This window comes from Plectropomus leopardus, chromosome 23 (genome assembly GCF_008729295.1).
Source record: "Plectropomus leopardus isolate mb chromosome 23, YSFRI_Pleo_2.0, whole genome shotgun sequence".
Classification (NCBI taxonomy): domain Eukaryota; kingdom Metazoa; phylum Chordata; class Actinopteri; order Perciformes; family Serranidae; genus Plectropomus; species Plectropomus leopardus.
This window is the reverse complement of record NC_056485.1, coordinates 19,254,230-19,268,655: the sequence shown is the minus strand read 5'-3', so window position 1 is coordinate 19,268,655 and position 14,426 is coordinate 19,254,230. Positions and strand designations below refer to the sequence as shown.

Below are 14,426 nucleotides of genomic sequence, written 5' to 3'. Positions count from 1 at the left end.
CATTTTAGGATTTTAGGATTTTAGGACGTTTCTCAGATTTTAGGACATTTCTAAAAATATAAAACTTTTGCCGGATTTTAGAACATTTCTAGGATATTAGAACATTACTTGGATTTTTAGGACATTCAAAGGACTTTGGGAAGTTTCCAGGATTTAAAGATGATGTCTCTGGGAATTTAGGACATTTCTAGGATTTTAGGACAGCTGCTCAGGACCTCCGGTGGGTGGGTGCAGGGGATGCTCCACTGGCATTTTTAAATTTTTTTATAATCAAGCTCTATTTTGATGCTGTTTTATGCACTCTGGCACCTCATGTATACTAAAAGCACAAAAACTTTATTTTTAAGTATTGAGTCTCGGTGATCGACAGTCCTCCCTGAAATCAAACCACTCTGCATCTACTAGTCATGTCTGGTGCAGTACAGTACGCATGCGCAGTTGTGTGTGTGCCGATGTGGCTGCAGAGTTATTAAACTTTTACTGAGTTTATAAACTTTAACTCACTTTAAACTTTAAACGTTTACAATGAAACTCTTTTTACTGGCTTTGCTGAGTTTCTGCTGTTTGGTCGCAGCAGCAGAAGAAGAGAGACTGCCGAATAAATGCGAAGGTGGGACGAAAAAAGACATTTATTTGTGTAAAAAATGTCATTTCTGTGACTTTATTACAGCGTTATAGCATGCGTTTACGCACTTCTCTGTCCTCCAGTGTCTGTGTGAACTGTGTAAAATGTGCATAAATATAAAACAGGATGTTTAAAGGGTTAAATTGGTGTGTTTCTTGTGTTTTCAGTGTGTAAGTTTTTGACAGTGGAGCTGCAGGAGGCTTTAGAGAAAACTGGTCGCTCCAAAGAAGTGCTGGAGGTGGGAGAGGTGCTGGATTCAGGCAAACGCAGGAGAAAGATCAAATATAACACATCGTAAGTTCAGTTATAGCATTAGCTTCATTCATTACATTAACCCTTTGAAACCTGGCTCGATTTCCTTAAACAACTTGGAAATGGCCCCAAAATTACCTAAAAATGAGAAAAACACCAACAAAAAACAACCAACCCAAACAAACACCCAAATTTTTTACACATTTTTAAACCCTTTTCAGCTCATTTTCTTTTTTAAAACAATTTTAAATATATATAATTGTGATAATTAAAAAACTGATCCTGCGCTGCTGGAAATACTTTCCCTCTTTGTAAAGCTGACGTTTGCATTTATTTGATTTGACTTATTTAATTGCACACTGAAGAATGTCGTTTTCATTTTTGTTTGTTTGTTTTTCCTTTTGTTTATGTTTTTATTAGGAGGAACTGTGTCACTGAATGTTGTTTTTTGGCAAAAATGAACATTTTTTTTTTTAAATAAAAGAAAGAAAAGATATGTGCATCGTATTAAAACTTGTGTCTCGAATTTAAACTTGTGTTTTGTTTACAGGGAAAACTCGGCTGACGGAGGCGCTGGACGACATCTGTGAACGCATCCTGCAGTATAACGTTCATGCAGAGAGGCCCGGCAGCCTCCGATATGCGAAGGTGAAGTTCATGTTTTTAAGCAGATAAATCTACCTCAAAACATAACTTATTTTGTGGCTTTGCCATTTTGCCCCGCAGTTTTGTTTACTGAAATTCTCAATTACGTGAATTAGTAGTTCAGTTTCAAGCTTCAATCCCCAACATGGAGAGTTAGAGATGATAATAATAATAATAATAATAATAGTAATAATAAATTTAACAAAAACATTGATAGAAAATGTAATAATAATATAGTAAAAATAAATGGACACAAACCATAATAATTTATTTAAATATAAATAATAAAAAAGATTAAATGAAATAAAGATGGTGTTAGTGATAATAAAAACTCCAAGACTTATTTATAGAAGATTTAATAATAATAATAATAATAATAATAATAATAAATCATAATAAAAAATAAAAATAATCATAATAATAAATAAATTTAAAAATAATTTTAAAAATTAACTTCAAAAGACTTATTTATAGAAGATTTAATTATAATAATAAAAATAAAAATAATGATAGTAATAAAATAAATAAATATAAAAATAATTAAAGCAAATGCAATACTAAATTTAAAAAAAATAATTAAAGTTTTAAAGAGAAAAAAGCAAAGGCACACTGTCACTTTGAACTGACAGCCGGCTGGTTTGTGGTTTTTTTTTTTTTGCAGGGCGCCAGTCAGACCATGACCACTCTGAAGAACCTGGTCCACAAAGGAGTCAAAGTGGATTTGGGTCTGCCGTACGAGCTGTGGGACGAGCCCTCGGTGGAGGTGTCCGACATGAAAAAACAGGTAGGAGGACGCGTGTGTTTGTCTGCCTGCTGTAAACATTAAAACTCAGTCCAACTTTTCAGTATTTTAATTTTTAGAGGTGTTTTATATGTTACGGTGTGTGTGTGTGTGTGTGTGTGTGTGTGTGTGTGTGCAGTGTGAGACGATGCTCGAGCAGTACGAGGAGGTCGTGGAGGACTGGTACTTCCACCATCAGGACCAGAGGCTGGAGACCTTCCTCTGTGAGACGCACGTCCTCAAGACGTCAGAACAAGGTAGGACGTAAAGACATTTTTAGGATTTTAGATTAAGTTAGGACCTTTGTCGGGGTTGCGGAGGATCCTCCATTGGCACTTTTTTTGATAAACAATCTCTATTTTGATGCATTTTTTTGCACTCTGGCACCTTTTGTATATTTAAAGTACAATAAAACGATCCCACACGGGCTGAAAGCTTTAAATCTTACAAACTGCTCCTTTAAGTCACTGTCTGTGAGACTCATTTCAAAATAAAGTCTGCAGCTGAAATGGCTGTTGTGTTTTTCTCGCCCTCCCTCAGAATGTATAAAGGAGACGTGGAAAGGAGACGTGGGAGTGAAAGGAGGAGCCAAAGAGGCGGCGAGCGCAGACGAGGAGGGAAAAACACACGACGCCGCAGAGCTGTGAGGAAACAATCATCAAGATGACGAATGCAGACGACAACAAAATAACCTCAATTTTAGCTTTGGGCTGCAAACTGCAAAATAATGCGTGTTTAGACACTTTAACCCCGAGCAAATTAAAACGATTTCTTTATAAAAACATGGAAAAAATAAGCAACTTGGTAAAAGAGGTGCCACAAATTGTAAGAAATTAGTAGATTTAGAAATTTAATTTAATTTAAAAGAGCAAGGGTAAATGCCTGGGGGAAAATATTTTTAATATATATTATCAATATTACATTTTTAAAATTATGTTACAGAATTTTGACACTTTTTCCAGGTATTTTTCCACATTTTTTTTAAAACTAATTTTCAGGTAATTGTACTTTTTGCCGATTTCTTCCGAACTTTTGGGTCATTTCTTCCTTTGTTGCTCATAGCATTAATACATAAAATTATTACAGAATTATTATAATTTATTTCTGTTTTGATTTTTTCCTTTTACAGATTTTCAGTTTATTTCATTTTTTGTACATTTTTTTAAAAAAATTATTAATAATTTCTTGCTCACTTTGGGGTCATTTCTTCCTTTGTAGCTCGTTGCCTTCTTCCCATGTTTTTGAAAGAATTCAATGTGCTCATGTTTCAAAGGGTTAAACACTACATTTCTTCTGTTATTTTTTACATGATTGGAAACTGTTGCACCTTTTTAAACACTCAACTGAAGTCGAAACATGTTTACCATTAATCTCTGAGACCTTTTCAGTGTTATATTATATGCACACGCTGTTACATTTATCCTTATGCCAGCATTTTATGGTACATATCAGTGTTTTTACCCAAATTAAGGCCTTAAAATGCAATATGTACAGTTTTTCATTGTGAATAAAATGCTTTTTTACAACATTTTTGGATATTTATGGGTGATTTTTGCATTTTACTGCAGAAAAAATGGCCTAAAATAACATGAAAGCACATTTTTTAGTCAGTGATGCTGCTAATTTTCGGATGATGGGTCTCAGGTGTGTCCCTCTCTGCTCGCTGACAGCCTCATTATAAAAAACTGAAGAAAGAAAGTCTAAAATAAAACACCACAAAGCCTCTTTTCGCTGTTTTCTTTCTCTTTTCTGTCTGCTATAGCGTCAGCTCTCTGCTGCACTTATCAAACCAAACCTGTCTCTCTGTCTGTCTCTGAACTGGACCAGTCAAACTCTGCGTCAGACAAACTCACTTCGAGGTCGCAGGCTCGAGACCTTTGCGGTGAAATGTCACGAGGACAGCGTCGAGGTTGTGATGAAAGCTTATCTGTTTGACCCCGCGGAGCTCACGCGCTGCGGGCTCGGGGCCGACGGTGCAGCTCAATGCTCAGAAAAGAGAGTCTGCAAGCGCAGAGATCCGCATCAGAGCGGCTCTGAGCGAGGCCGGGAGCAGAGCGACGCCAGGGAGGACACCAGGAAAACTCTGGGAACTTTGGGGCCACTTTTGCAAAATGACAGGAGGCCAGGGGCCAACTGCAGCAGACCCATACACACATCTGTCCAGGATTTCTGGACGTTTCTCAGATTTTAAGGACAAATCTTGGATTTTAGCACATTTCTTAGAATTCAGGATATTTCTACAAATTTTGGACATTTGTAGGATTTTAGGATATTTCTCAGTTCTTGGAGTTTTGGACATTTCATCATCATGTCATCATTTAAGGACATTTCTAGGATTTTGGGACATTTCTCAGATTTTGTGTAATTTCTTAGATTTTAAGGCGGTTCTCCGATTTAAGGACAGTTCTAGGATTTGAGTACATTTCAGGACATTTCTAGGAATTCTGGACGTTTGTAGGATTTTAGGATATTTCTCAGAGTTTTTGGACACTGGGGATTTTTAGACACTTCTCAAATTTTCGGACATTTCTCGGATTGTAGGACATTTCCAGGATTTTGGGACGTTTCTCAGATTTTAGGATGATTCTCCGATTTTCTAGGACATTTCTAAGATTTTTGGGCACTTTGGGGATTTTTAGACATTCCTTGGATTTTCTGAAGTTTCTTTGATTTTAGGACATTTCTAGGATTTTGGGACATTTTTAGATGTTTCTCATATTTTTGAACATTTCTTGGAATTTTAAATCATCCTGGAACTTTAGGACGTTTAACAATTTTAAGACATTTCTCATCACTAGGACATTTTTAGGATTTTGGGATGTCTCCACAGTTTTAGGACACCTCCTGGATTTGGGGATATTTCTAGTATTTTAGGACTTTTATTGGATTTTAGGTCTTTACCCTTTTTCTTTTTCATGCACTCTGGCACCACTGGAAATATTAAAAGTACAAGAAAACGTCCCAGTTTGAATCACTTCATTTTAACTGTGAATAAGAAAACTCTTTGGGCCCCAGCTGGCACCCCATCAGGGGCCAGATTTGGCCTGTGGGTCAAAGTTGAGTATCACTGATACAAACTTTATTATCATGAATCCTCCCCATGCTACAAACCCAGCAGGACCATAGCTGCTTACTGCCGCCATCTAGTGCTTTTATTTTGATAGTGCTTTGTGTGTTTTGTGTAGCTCACCCAGAATGCAGTGCTGAACAACAACTTCCTGCTGTAGACGCCTCCTCCTCCATCACCTGGAGATTTGCTTCGAGCAGAGGGAGCAGCTGTTCCTGTAAAAGTTTAAAAATCAAGAAAAAAGAAACATAGTAGACACTGATTTGACTTCTCTGAGACTTCGAGCAAAACAACAACACAGCACCACCTCACATCTTCACATTTTTTCTGTTTTTGGGTTGTCCGCCTGTTCTCGTCACCACAATATCTCAAGAACGCATTGAACGCATTCACTTGGACTCAAGGATGAACTAATTCAATTTTCGTAATCATAGGTCAAAGTTCAAGGTCATTGTGACCTCGTCTGTCTCAACGCGACAACTCAAGAACACTTAAAGGGATTTTTTTTCAAATTTGGCACAAACGATCGAATAGACTTAAGGATGCTACTGATTACATTTTGGTGGTCAAAGGTCAAGGTGACTGTAACCTTGCATCCGTCTCATTGTTGTGAACACAATATATGAAGATGGTCCTGAGGGGAGTTTCCTTAAATTTGGCACAAACGTCCACTCAAAAATGAACTGATTAGAATCTGGTGGTCTAAGGGCCAAGGTCATGGTGACCTCATAAAACATGATTTTTGGCCACGTGTGTTAACATCTTTTATTGTACGATTTTCTATACAAAAAGATTCTTCCCCATAATTCCCTATTATTTAATCACATTTTTTAAGTGCTTAAGTTAGATTTTTCTAAATGAAGCATTACATTTATGCATTTGTGTGTGTTAAAAGGAAATTATCATTACATTTAATTCATAATGTTGTATTGTGGTCTATATATTTCTTGTTTTTTATTATACTAATATTTACAGACTGGTTACTTTTTCTGCTCTTTATTGTCATTTATTTTTTGTTGTATTTTTTGGTAAAATGTTTATATACGCCTCTAGCTTCTTAAACTTGATTTTATGGTGTTTTATCTGTTTGGCTTTTTGATCTCTTCTGACAATTATTTAATTTAATTTAATTTAATTTAATTTTATTTTATTTTTTATTTTATTTTATTTTATTTTATTTTATTTTAATTTAATTTATTCAATCTGGATTTTATGCTTTTTATAGTTTATTTGCACAACAACTAAACTAAAGTAAATTGTGTCTCTTATTATTCCTCAGATGCCTGGAGCAGTGAGAGACAGTCGTCAGTTTACTTTCTGGGTGACGTGATGAACATCGAGGCGTCTGTTCATCATCATCACCTTCCTCTTCTTCTGTTTGCGGACCCCAAATACCCCTTCATAGACCACCGGGGGTGAGTCACTGCGTCTGTAACGTCTACGCTGGTTCCTGCAATTAATTTTCCAAATGAAAATGACTTCCTTTTGAATGTCGGTGGTCGGCATAAATCTGTATCCCGTTCTCATAAAATGCACCCAAATTACCGGTTAAATCTGATAAGGATTTGTCTGCTCTTTGCACATGTTTTACAGACTCACAGCTGGACGGCTCCAGATCCTGTTTCCTGCACAGAGTCCAGGACGAACTCCTCCAGATTCAACTCCAGACTTTCCTCTTCCACCAGGACCACAGACACACCGTCAGCACGGCTTTCACGTGTTTTTACATTTATATTTCTGCAGAAAAATGCCTCAAAACGTGTTGTACTGTCTCCTGTAGATGTTTAGACCTGATAACAAACATGGTGTTTTTTAATGAGATGTCTAGCCATGATTGTTGTGACGAAACCGGGTATTTTTTAACAAGACGGGACATTTCGGGACATGTTTTTGTCAACAAAACTGGGTATCTTTTAACAAGACATTTTCGCTTGTGTGTTACGATAAAACAGTGTATTTTTTAACAATTTGTCGGGGCATTTCTAGCTGTAATTGTTGCAACAAAACCAGGCATTTTTTAGCAAGATGGTGGGACATTTCTAGCCATGTTTTTGGCAACAAAATCGGATATTATTTAATGAGATGTTGGGAAATGTCAAGCTGTGATTAGGGCTAAGAACAACGGGTATGTTTTAACAAGACGTTGGGACATTTCTAGCAGTGATTTTTACACTGTGCTTTACACTGTTTTCTCTTGACTGTTGATCCTTGAATGCAGCAGGCTAACTATTATGAGTTTTTTGTGTTTTATATAGCTGAAAAATGCCTCAGCATGTGCCGTATTGTCTCCTGCAGATGTATATAACATGTTATCTGGAAGCAGAGCCCATTTCAAACAAGCAGCCGGTGAAAAGAGCCTGGATCACCAGTCTCATTACAAACTGTCTGTGAACTTATTCTCAGAAACATTTTAAAGACATAATCACAGACACAGTGTCCTCCGTCAGGTGGAGGTCAGTGGATGGAGACGACCATGAGAGCTGCAGCTGCAGAGCCAAGTCCAACCAAAAGAGGGCGCTGACGAGCAAAACACAGACCGATGCTGCTGCACTGCTCATGCTGTATCTGATACTGAACACTGAGCAACTGATTCAGTTAACTCAGATGTTCTGTCCCTGCAGAGCTGATAATAATAATAAATTTAAATAATAAAAATTAAATCTTGCAGTTTAACCAGGATTAAAACATTTCAAACAATTAAATATGATTCAAAGAAGAAGTTGAATAAAACGCCCAGAACAGAACAATAAATAAATAATTTAGTAAAGCAGACAGTAAAAGTGTTCTTAATGCAACAAATTGTTCTGTATTTGCAAACTAAACATGTGAAATATCAGTCAACATTTTCATTAACCCTTTGGAAAACAAACAAGAAAACAACCTAAGAAAGTGTTGTTTTTTACGTATATATTTTATCTATTTTATTGTTTTTTTTCTACCTGTAACAATTTTAAATATCAAATTATCATAAAAAATAGTTTTCTGGACATTTTTCCCAATTTTTGGATAATTTTCTAATGATCTTCCTATTTTTCTTTTAAACTAATTTTTGGGTAATTTTCTCATCCCCTTTTTTCAAATATATTTTAAGAAGTTCAATGCTTTTCGGGGGACTTGACCCCTTTTTCAGGTGTTGGTTATTGTGTTTTGTTGAGCTTCTGTCTGAAGTTTTTATTTACAATAATGTGACATTACAGCCACTCAGCTTTACTGCCTGTTTATCGTGCCGCTGCAGGGACACACATGTTGGCTGATAAAACAAATCTCAGTGGTCAATCTGCCGTTTGATTGCTTTCATTATTTTAGTGTTTATGTTTGTAAATTTATCGTAACCCTAATCTTCTTGTAGAAGTCCCGATCTGGCTGCTGAGATCAGTCAAAAAAAAGCTTGACGTGTGTAACCACTAATTCATTTCTTATTTTATCCATTAGTGGTTTCCTTTACAACCTAGCATGACCAAACTTTAAATATCAACATCTGTCAACACATCTGTGTTACATGCTTGATTTCATCTGATGATAAAGTTCCCACTACAAGACCATACATAATATTTTGATCCTATTATGTGTTGACGTCGGTCGTGATTTTGTGGAAGCTTTTTATTTTTGATCTTTTATTGGTGCTGCGTTCCCTCCAATTTGTTCTTCATTCAACTGTAAAACAACAAAAAAAAAAGGAATCTGGTAACGTTTTAGTAATCAGAAACCTCGACATGAATGAAAAGTAACAGCTGCTTTGATTCGTGTGTTATTATGTGATTTGTAAAGGCGGATAACGGTCAGAAATCTTACGTGGGTTAAAAACAGGAAACTTTTGGCTAACAAATGTCCCTCGTCTGCATCCCAGGACTTTATAGGCCATCAGGACGCCTCTCTATGATAAAACTGCAGCGTGGGTCACCAGAATAAAATGTTGGCGTTGTTACTCTCTGAATATTCATATTTCATATTTACATTTCTAAGGGGACACACAAAGCGATGGCATCAAAGCAGCAGCCAGCGGCAGGCCGCTGTTTGAGATCAACAAACAACCAGATTGTGTATTTTCCATTGAACGCTGGAACATTCGCAGCTGTGATTGTGACGACAAAACCAGGTTTTTTTAGTGACAGAAAAAGACATTTCCATCTGTGACTGCGTTAACAAAACTGAGACGTTGGGTCATTTTTCACACGTGTTTTGACAAAACCAGGTATTTTTTAACGACACACTGGGACATTTCCAGCCGTGTTTATGCCTAACAGGGTATTTTAATTAAATCAAAACATTTGTCCGATCCTAACCACATGATTTTTGTGTCCAAACCTAATCACACATTAACTCCAGCTTTGCCACAAAATAAAACTGAAAATTTAAACATGCCAGCTACATATTAACCTGCAAATTTAAGGCGTACATTGTTTGCGTAAAAATACAATGCCAACATTTATTGTTGCGATTGGGTAAAGGTGCTTGACCTGTTAAATGTCATTTGGAATACCTGAATTTCTTGCACTTTATTGGTGAGTTTGCCTCCATTGCACAACAACGGTTCGCTCTATCCAGCACCTGTCAACACGTCAAAGTGCGGATTAGAAAAACAAAAACATTGCATCTGGATTCATGGCAACCGGGATAATTTTCCACTCTTCACTTTTTGCCAGCCACTTTATAGAGCCAAAGCCTTCAGTCACGGTTTGTTTTACAGACGTCTGTCTCATCGTTGCATTAAACAAAATCATCATAGTTACCAGTAAGGGAATCCTTTTGAGGAGTTACAGTGCAATTTTGGGTATTTTTATGGCTAAATTTTAGTGTCCAGAGGTGAGAAGTCTTTTGAAGACACGTCAAAAGTCTGCCCGTCATTTCCTTCCTCTCTACGCTGCTGCTGGATACGCTGGAGAAGGTCAGAGGGGAGGGAACATGATCTCCTTGAAGATGTACTTAGATGACGGGGGGCGACCCCTGAAATGGACGAGACATGTGAGATACATCTCGATGTTAATAAAGGATCCTCTTACAGCCTCTGAACCTCGATATCCTGAAGTCACACAGTGAATTGTGCTAATTTACTTATTCAAATTATTAAATCTTTCAGAGGATGTGCTGTGCTAAAAGCTCAAACAGAAAAAATAATCTCGAAGACTTCAACACAATGTGGTTTTAACTATTGTGACACAGTTATTCCTTTATCTCAATTTTTTCATTAACATATAAGTGAAATTTGAATATATAATTCTGAAAGCTCTGAAGATTATTTTTCTCCAGTATTCAGCAACGATGATATTGTATTGCCCTTTTACCCCGACTATGGGTTTGTTTGTACAACACATGTACACAACAGTGTCATCGGCATACATCAGCACTTTTGTGGGAGCAGAGCTTTTATATGGTTTTGTAGTTTTTATTAGTTTTGTGTTTATATTTTGGTTTATTTTATTTTTCTAGGTTAGTTTCAGTAGTTTTCCAGAATGGGTTTGCTCATTTCAGTTTAGTTTTGTTTTCTTTTTTATACTTTAGTTTTTATTATTTTCATTATTAGCTTTAGTTATTTTTTATTATTATTATAATATAGGGGTTTCTGTGAGAGCACAATACAAACACTTTTACACTACACAGTCATGTAGACATCTCAGTCTCACAAAACATGTGCACCAATGCCTCCTCATACATGTTACGTTAACATGTTTGGCCAAATTTACTCGAACTCGAACTGAAGACATTTCTTGAATATTTAGATTTTAGTTAGTGTTGTAAGTACGCAATATCATTCCAGTATTTTCTAAGATCTAGTTTCCATTTCAAGCTGACTAAAATGTTGTTTTTAAATTTCACATCTAACTTTTTTGTGTGTTTCGTTTAGTTTAACTTTAATAACCTTGCATAGAAGAACATCAGCATATAAGGACTGAATGATAGGGGGCCCAACACTAACCCTTGGGGAGCACTCATTGTCTTTAATTAATATTTTCTTTGGTCTGAGTTGAAAATTTGGGGCCCTCCTTAGCGGATTGTTAACATTCTTCCACATTACTGTTACTTATTGCCTCATACATCATATTAAGATAAAAATCACATTTAGCTAATCTCAGTTGTTGAATAATTTTGTTTTTCAAGCTTTAATATTTGTGTCTGCACTCAAGAGATATGTTAGACCAGGGTGGATGATTTTTACAATTACCTACTTTCTGTACTACCTGCATAATAAATCTTTCCCTTACAGCAGGGATACTCAGCTTGCTTTGCTTGGGGGCCACTTTTGCAAAATGACAGGAGGGCAGGGGCCAGTTGCAGCAGCTCCATACATGTTTCTAGGATGTAAGGACATTTCGTAGATTTCAGGATGTTTCTAGAATTTGCGGATGTTTCTAGGACTTGAGGACATTTCCAGGATTTTGGACGTTTCTAGGTTTTAAGGGACATTTCTCGGATTTTAAGATATTTCTCGGATATAAGGACATTTCTCAGATTTTAGGAAATTTTCGGGATTTTTGAACATTTCTAGGATTTTGGGATTTTTCAAGGATTTTAAGACATTTCCAGGATTTCAGGACATTAGTAGCATTAGTAGCTCCACCACTGGCACCTTTTTGATAAACACTGTGGTGCCTTATATATTCTAAAAGTACGAAAAAATCTCAATGTGAATCAATTCATTTTACTGTGAATTAGAAAATTGTTGGAGGGCTGCCTGGCACCCGATCAAGAGCCAAATTTATCCTGCGGTGAGCTGTGTATAACCGCCTTACATAGTTAACTCTACTTGTAAATGTGCCAAAGCTGTATTTTAGATAATCAGAGGACAGCACATTATCTCATTTGTGGTACCCAAACATGCAATGAAGTTAGGTTTTTTTTTTTTTTTTTAGAGTATTCATGGTGTATTTTTGCTTCAGCAATTGAGAAACAAATGCAGAGTCAGGATGCAAATAAACACATTTTCTTTAAATTGCATCTTAACATTCACATTTATCATTAAGACAGAATAATGCCATATTGTTGCACTTTAAAAATTTAAGCAAAACTAATCCATCAACTAAACAACGCCCACATATTGTGAAATCTGCTTTTATTCTGTCATGGTGGCTCAATGTTGACTCTTATAATTATACCTCTAAGGTATTTTGTTTATTATGATTTGAGTCTCTCAGCACACTCTTAGCTGCAGGGTGCAAACGTTGGCACGTACAGCACCTGTCAGGGACCACCTATGTGTTTTATTAAGCAGCTAAACATTTTTTTCTAATATTGTTTTTAAGCGATGATTTTCTGTTATCAATTTAAATCATTCCTTAAATGGTACCAATTTCAGTCCACCTCCACCTCGGCCTTCTGAAATCTCTTGTGTTTATGCTGCCAAAGTGCAATATTGACGCATAAACGTGCCATTTCACAGCTCAATTTACTTTATTGCACTTGTCCTGCGTCCAAGGATAGCATTTCTTAACTGCACTGTAACTACTACACACACACACACACACACACAACACACACACAACAGCACACCTGGGGAAACATTCCTCGGGGGAAGTCATCAATCAGTTTTATGGCTTTCTCTGGGAAAGTTTCCTCCTCTCCAATCAAGCGTCTTCCCTGCCTCCACCCTCCTCGATTCTCTTTCTTATATTTCCATCTGTATCAGTTTTGCTTCACATCTGAGAACGATCCACTCCAGCCAATTAACTTCCACCATTTTTCTTATTCCGCTGAGGGATAATTGGAGCAAACTGGGGAGTGAGATCTTTGCCTGGACGATACGAGATAAAGACTATTACAACTTTCTTCTTTGTGCTGCATTTGCCTCCAGTGGAAATAAACCTAAAGGTGGAGGATCTCCACGAGGTAAAAAAAAGTGTCTTTAACAAGCTGTGAAATGCTGAACTGAGTTCCAGTTTTATTTTAAAGAGGGAAAATTTGCCATGAAAGTTGCTTTAAAGCAGATCAACCTGTTTCAGGAACTATTTCCCTTCAAGAGTGTTGGTTTGTCTGATTTTTCTCCAGAGCTTGTAACCACAAATACAGTGAAACTGTTTATTTTCAGATAAATTATGACCCTCAGTGCGCCAGCAAGTGACTTTAATGTGTTGTCGTTGGTGGGAGAAGTTTTCATTCATACTTTAAGGGCCTGAAAACTTTCTGTGTTACTTCAATTAGCAGCTTATCTTTTGCAACAGGATCCTACAAGCACACAAGATCTTCTGCCAAAGTTCAAAGTGTTTCTTATTTTAACCCTTTGAAACTCGGAGTAACATCACTTTTGTGCTGCTTTCAGATGCCTTTTACATTTAAACCTTTGATTTCTTTTGAAAACATGAGAAAAAAAAGGCAATAAACAACTTGGGAAGAACGGTTCTGCAAATTGTAAGAAATTAGTTGATTTTGGAAAATATTAGAAAAAATGTAGCATTATTATTATTATTATAATTATTATTATTATTGTTATTATTATTATTATTATTATATAGACTATTTAAACATATTTTCCAAAATTATCTTTCCATGTTTTTTTTTTTTTTTTCAATTTTCAACTAATTTTCTTGGACTTTTTGGAAATTTTTAGGTCATTTCTCCTTAAATTACTCATTGCCTTTTACCTACATTTTTGAAAGATATCAAGTTCATTTGCTCAGGTCTCAATAACTTTTTTTATACGATTTTAGGATGTTTCTCGGCCATGTGGACATTTCTCAGATTTTAGGACATTTCTCGGATTTTAGGACATTTCTCGGATTTTAGGACATTAAGGGCTTAGCTAGGACCTCTGTCGAGGGTGCAGGAGATCCTCCACTGGCACTCTGTTTTGACGCTGTTATGCTCTCTGACACATAAAAGCACTAAAAGTTTGAATAGGTGTATTTTTATTGTGAATTAGAAAATAGTTGGGGGACCACCTGGCACCCTGTTGGGAACCAAATTTGGCCCCTGGCCCTTAAGTTGAGCATCACTGGACTAGTGTTATCAGCATTTGAGGATCCAAATAAAACATTATCTAAAACCTTAAATCAACATAAAAGCTGAAACATAAAAGTTTAACAGCCTAATAGACTCAACAGGGACGTATGAGTTCATTTTAAAAT

At 36.3% G+C, this 14,426-nt stretch overlaps 2 protein-coding genes and 1 pseudogene across 2 annotated transcripts in view; all 3 read left to right on the top strand.

Moving 5' to 3' along the window:
• The first annotated feature begins 449 nt into the window (after positions 1 to 449).
• Positions 450 to 3,118, top strand: cnpy4 (canopy FGF signaling regulator 4). Its single transcript, XM_042512639.1, has 6 exons — positions 450 to 610; positions 793 to 916; positions 1,426 to 1,525; positions 2,184 to 2,306; positions 2,443 to 2,560; positions 2,844 to 3,118. Exons 1-6 carry the CDS (start codon positions 526 to 528, stop codon positions 2,948 to 2,950), a joined length of 657 nt encoding a protein of 218 aa, XP_042368573.1. The 5' UTR covers positions 450 to 525; the 3' UTR covers positions 2,951 to 3,118.
• Positions 3,119 to 3,936: 818 nt separating this feature from the next.
• Positions 3,937 to 14,426, top strand: part of LOC121962467 — a 14,440-nt pseudogene continuing 3,950 nt past the window's right edge.
• ntn5 (netrin 5) overlaps positions 13,129 to 14,426 on the top strand; it is a 22,391-nt gene continuing 21,093 nt past the window's right edge. The window contains 1 exon segment of the mRNA XM_042512456.1: positions 13,129 to 13,191. The gene's annotated coding sequence lies outside the window, so the exon portion shown is untranslated.

Bases quoted from the DNA above. Each gene is read 5' to 3' on its own strand.
- cnpy4 (XM_042512639.1), top strand. From the start codon at position 526: ATGAAACTCTTTTTACTGGCTTTGCTGAGTTTCTGCTGTTTGGTCGCA. The intron at 917-1,425 runs ATCGTAAGTTCA...TGTTTTGTTTAC, and splicing joins AGAAAGATCAAATATAACAC to AGGGAAAACTCGGCTGACGG. The intron at 2,307-2,442 runs GTAGGAGGACGC...GTGTGTGTGCAG, and splicing joins TGTCCGACATGAAAAAACAG to TGTGAGACGATGCTCGAGCA.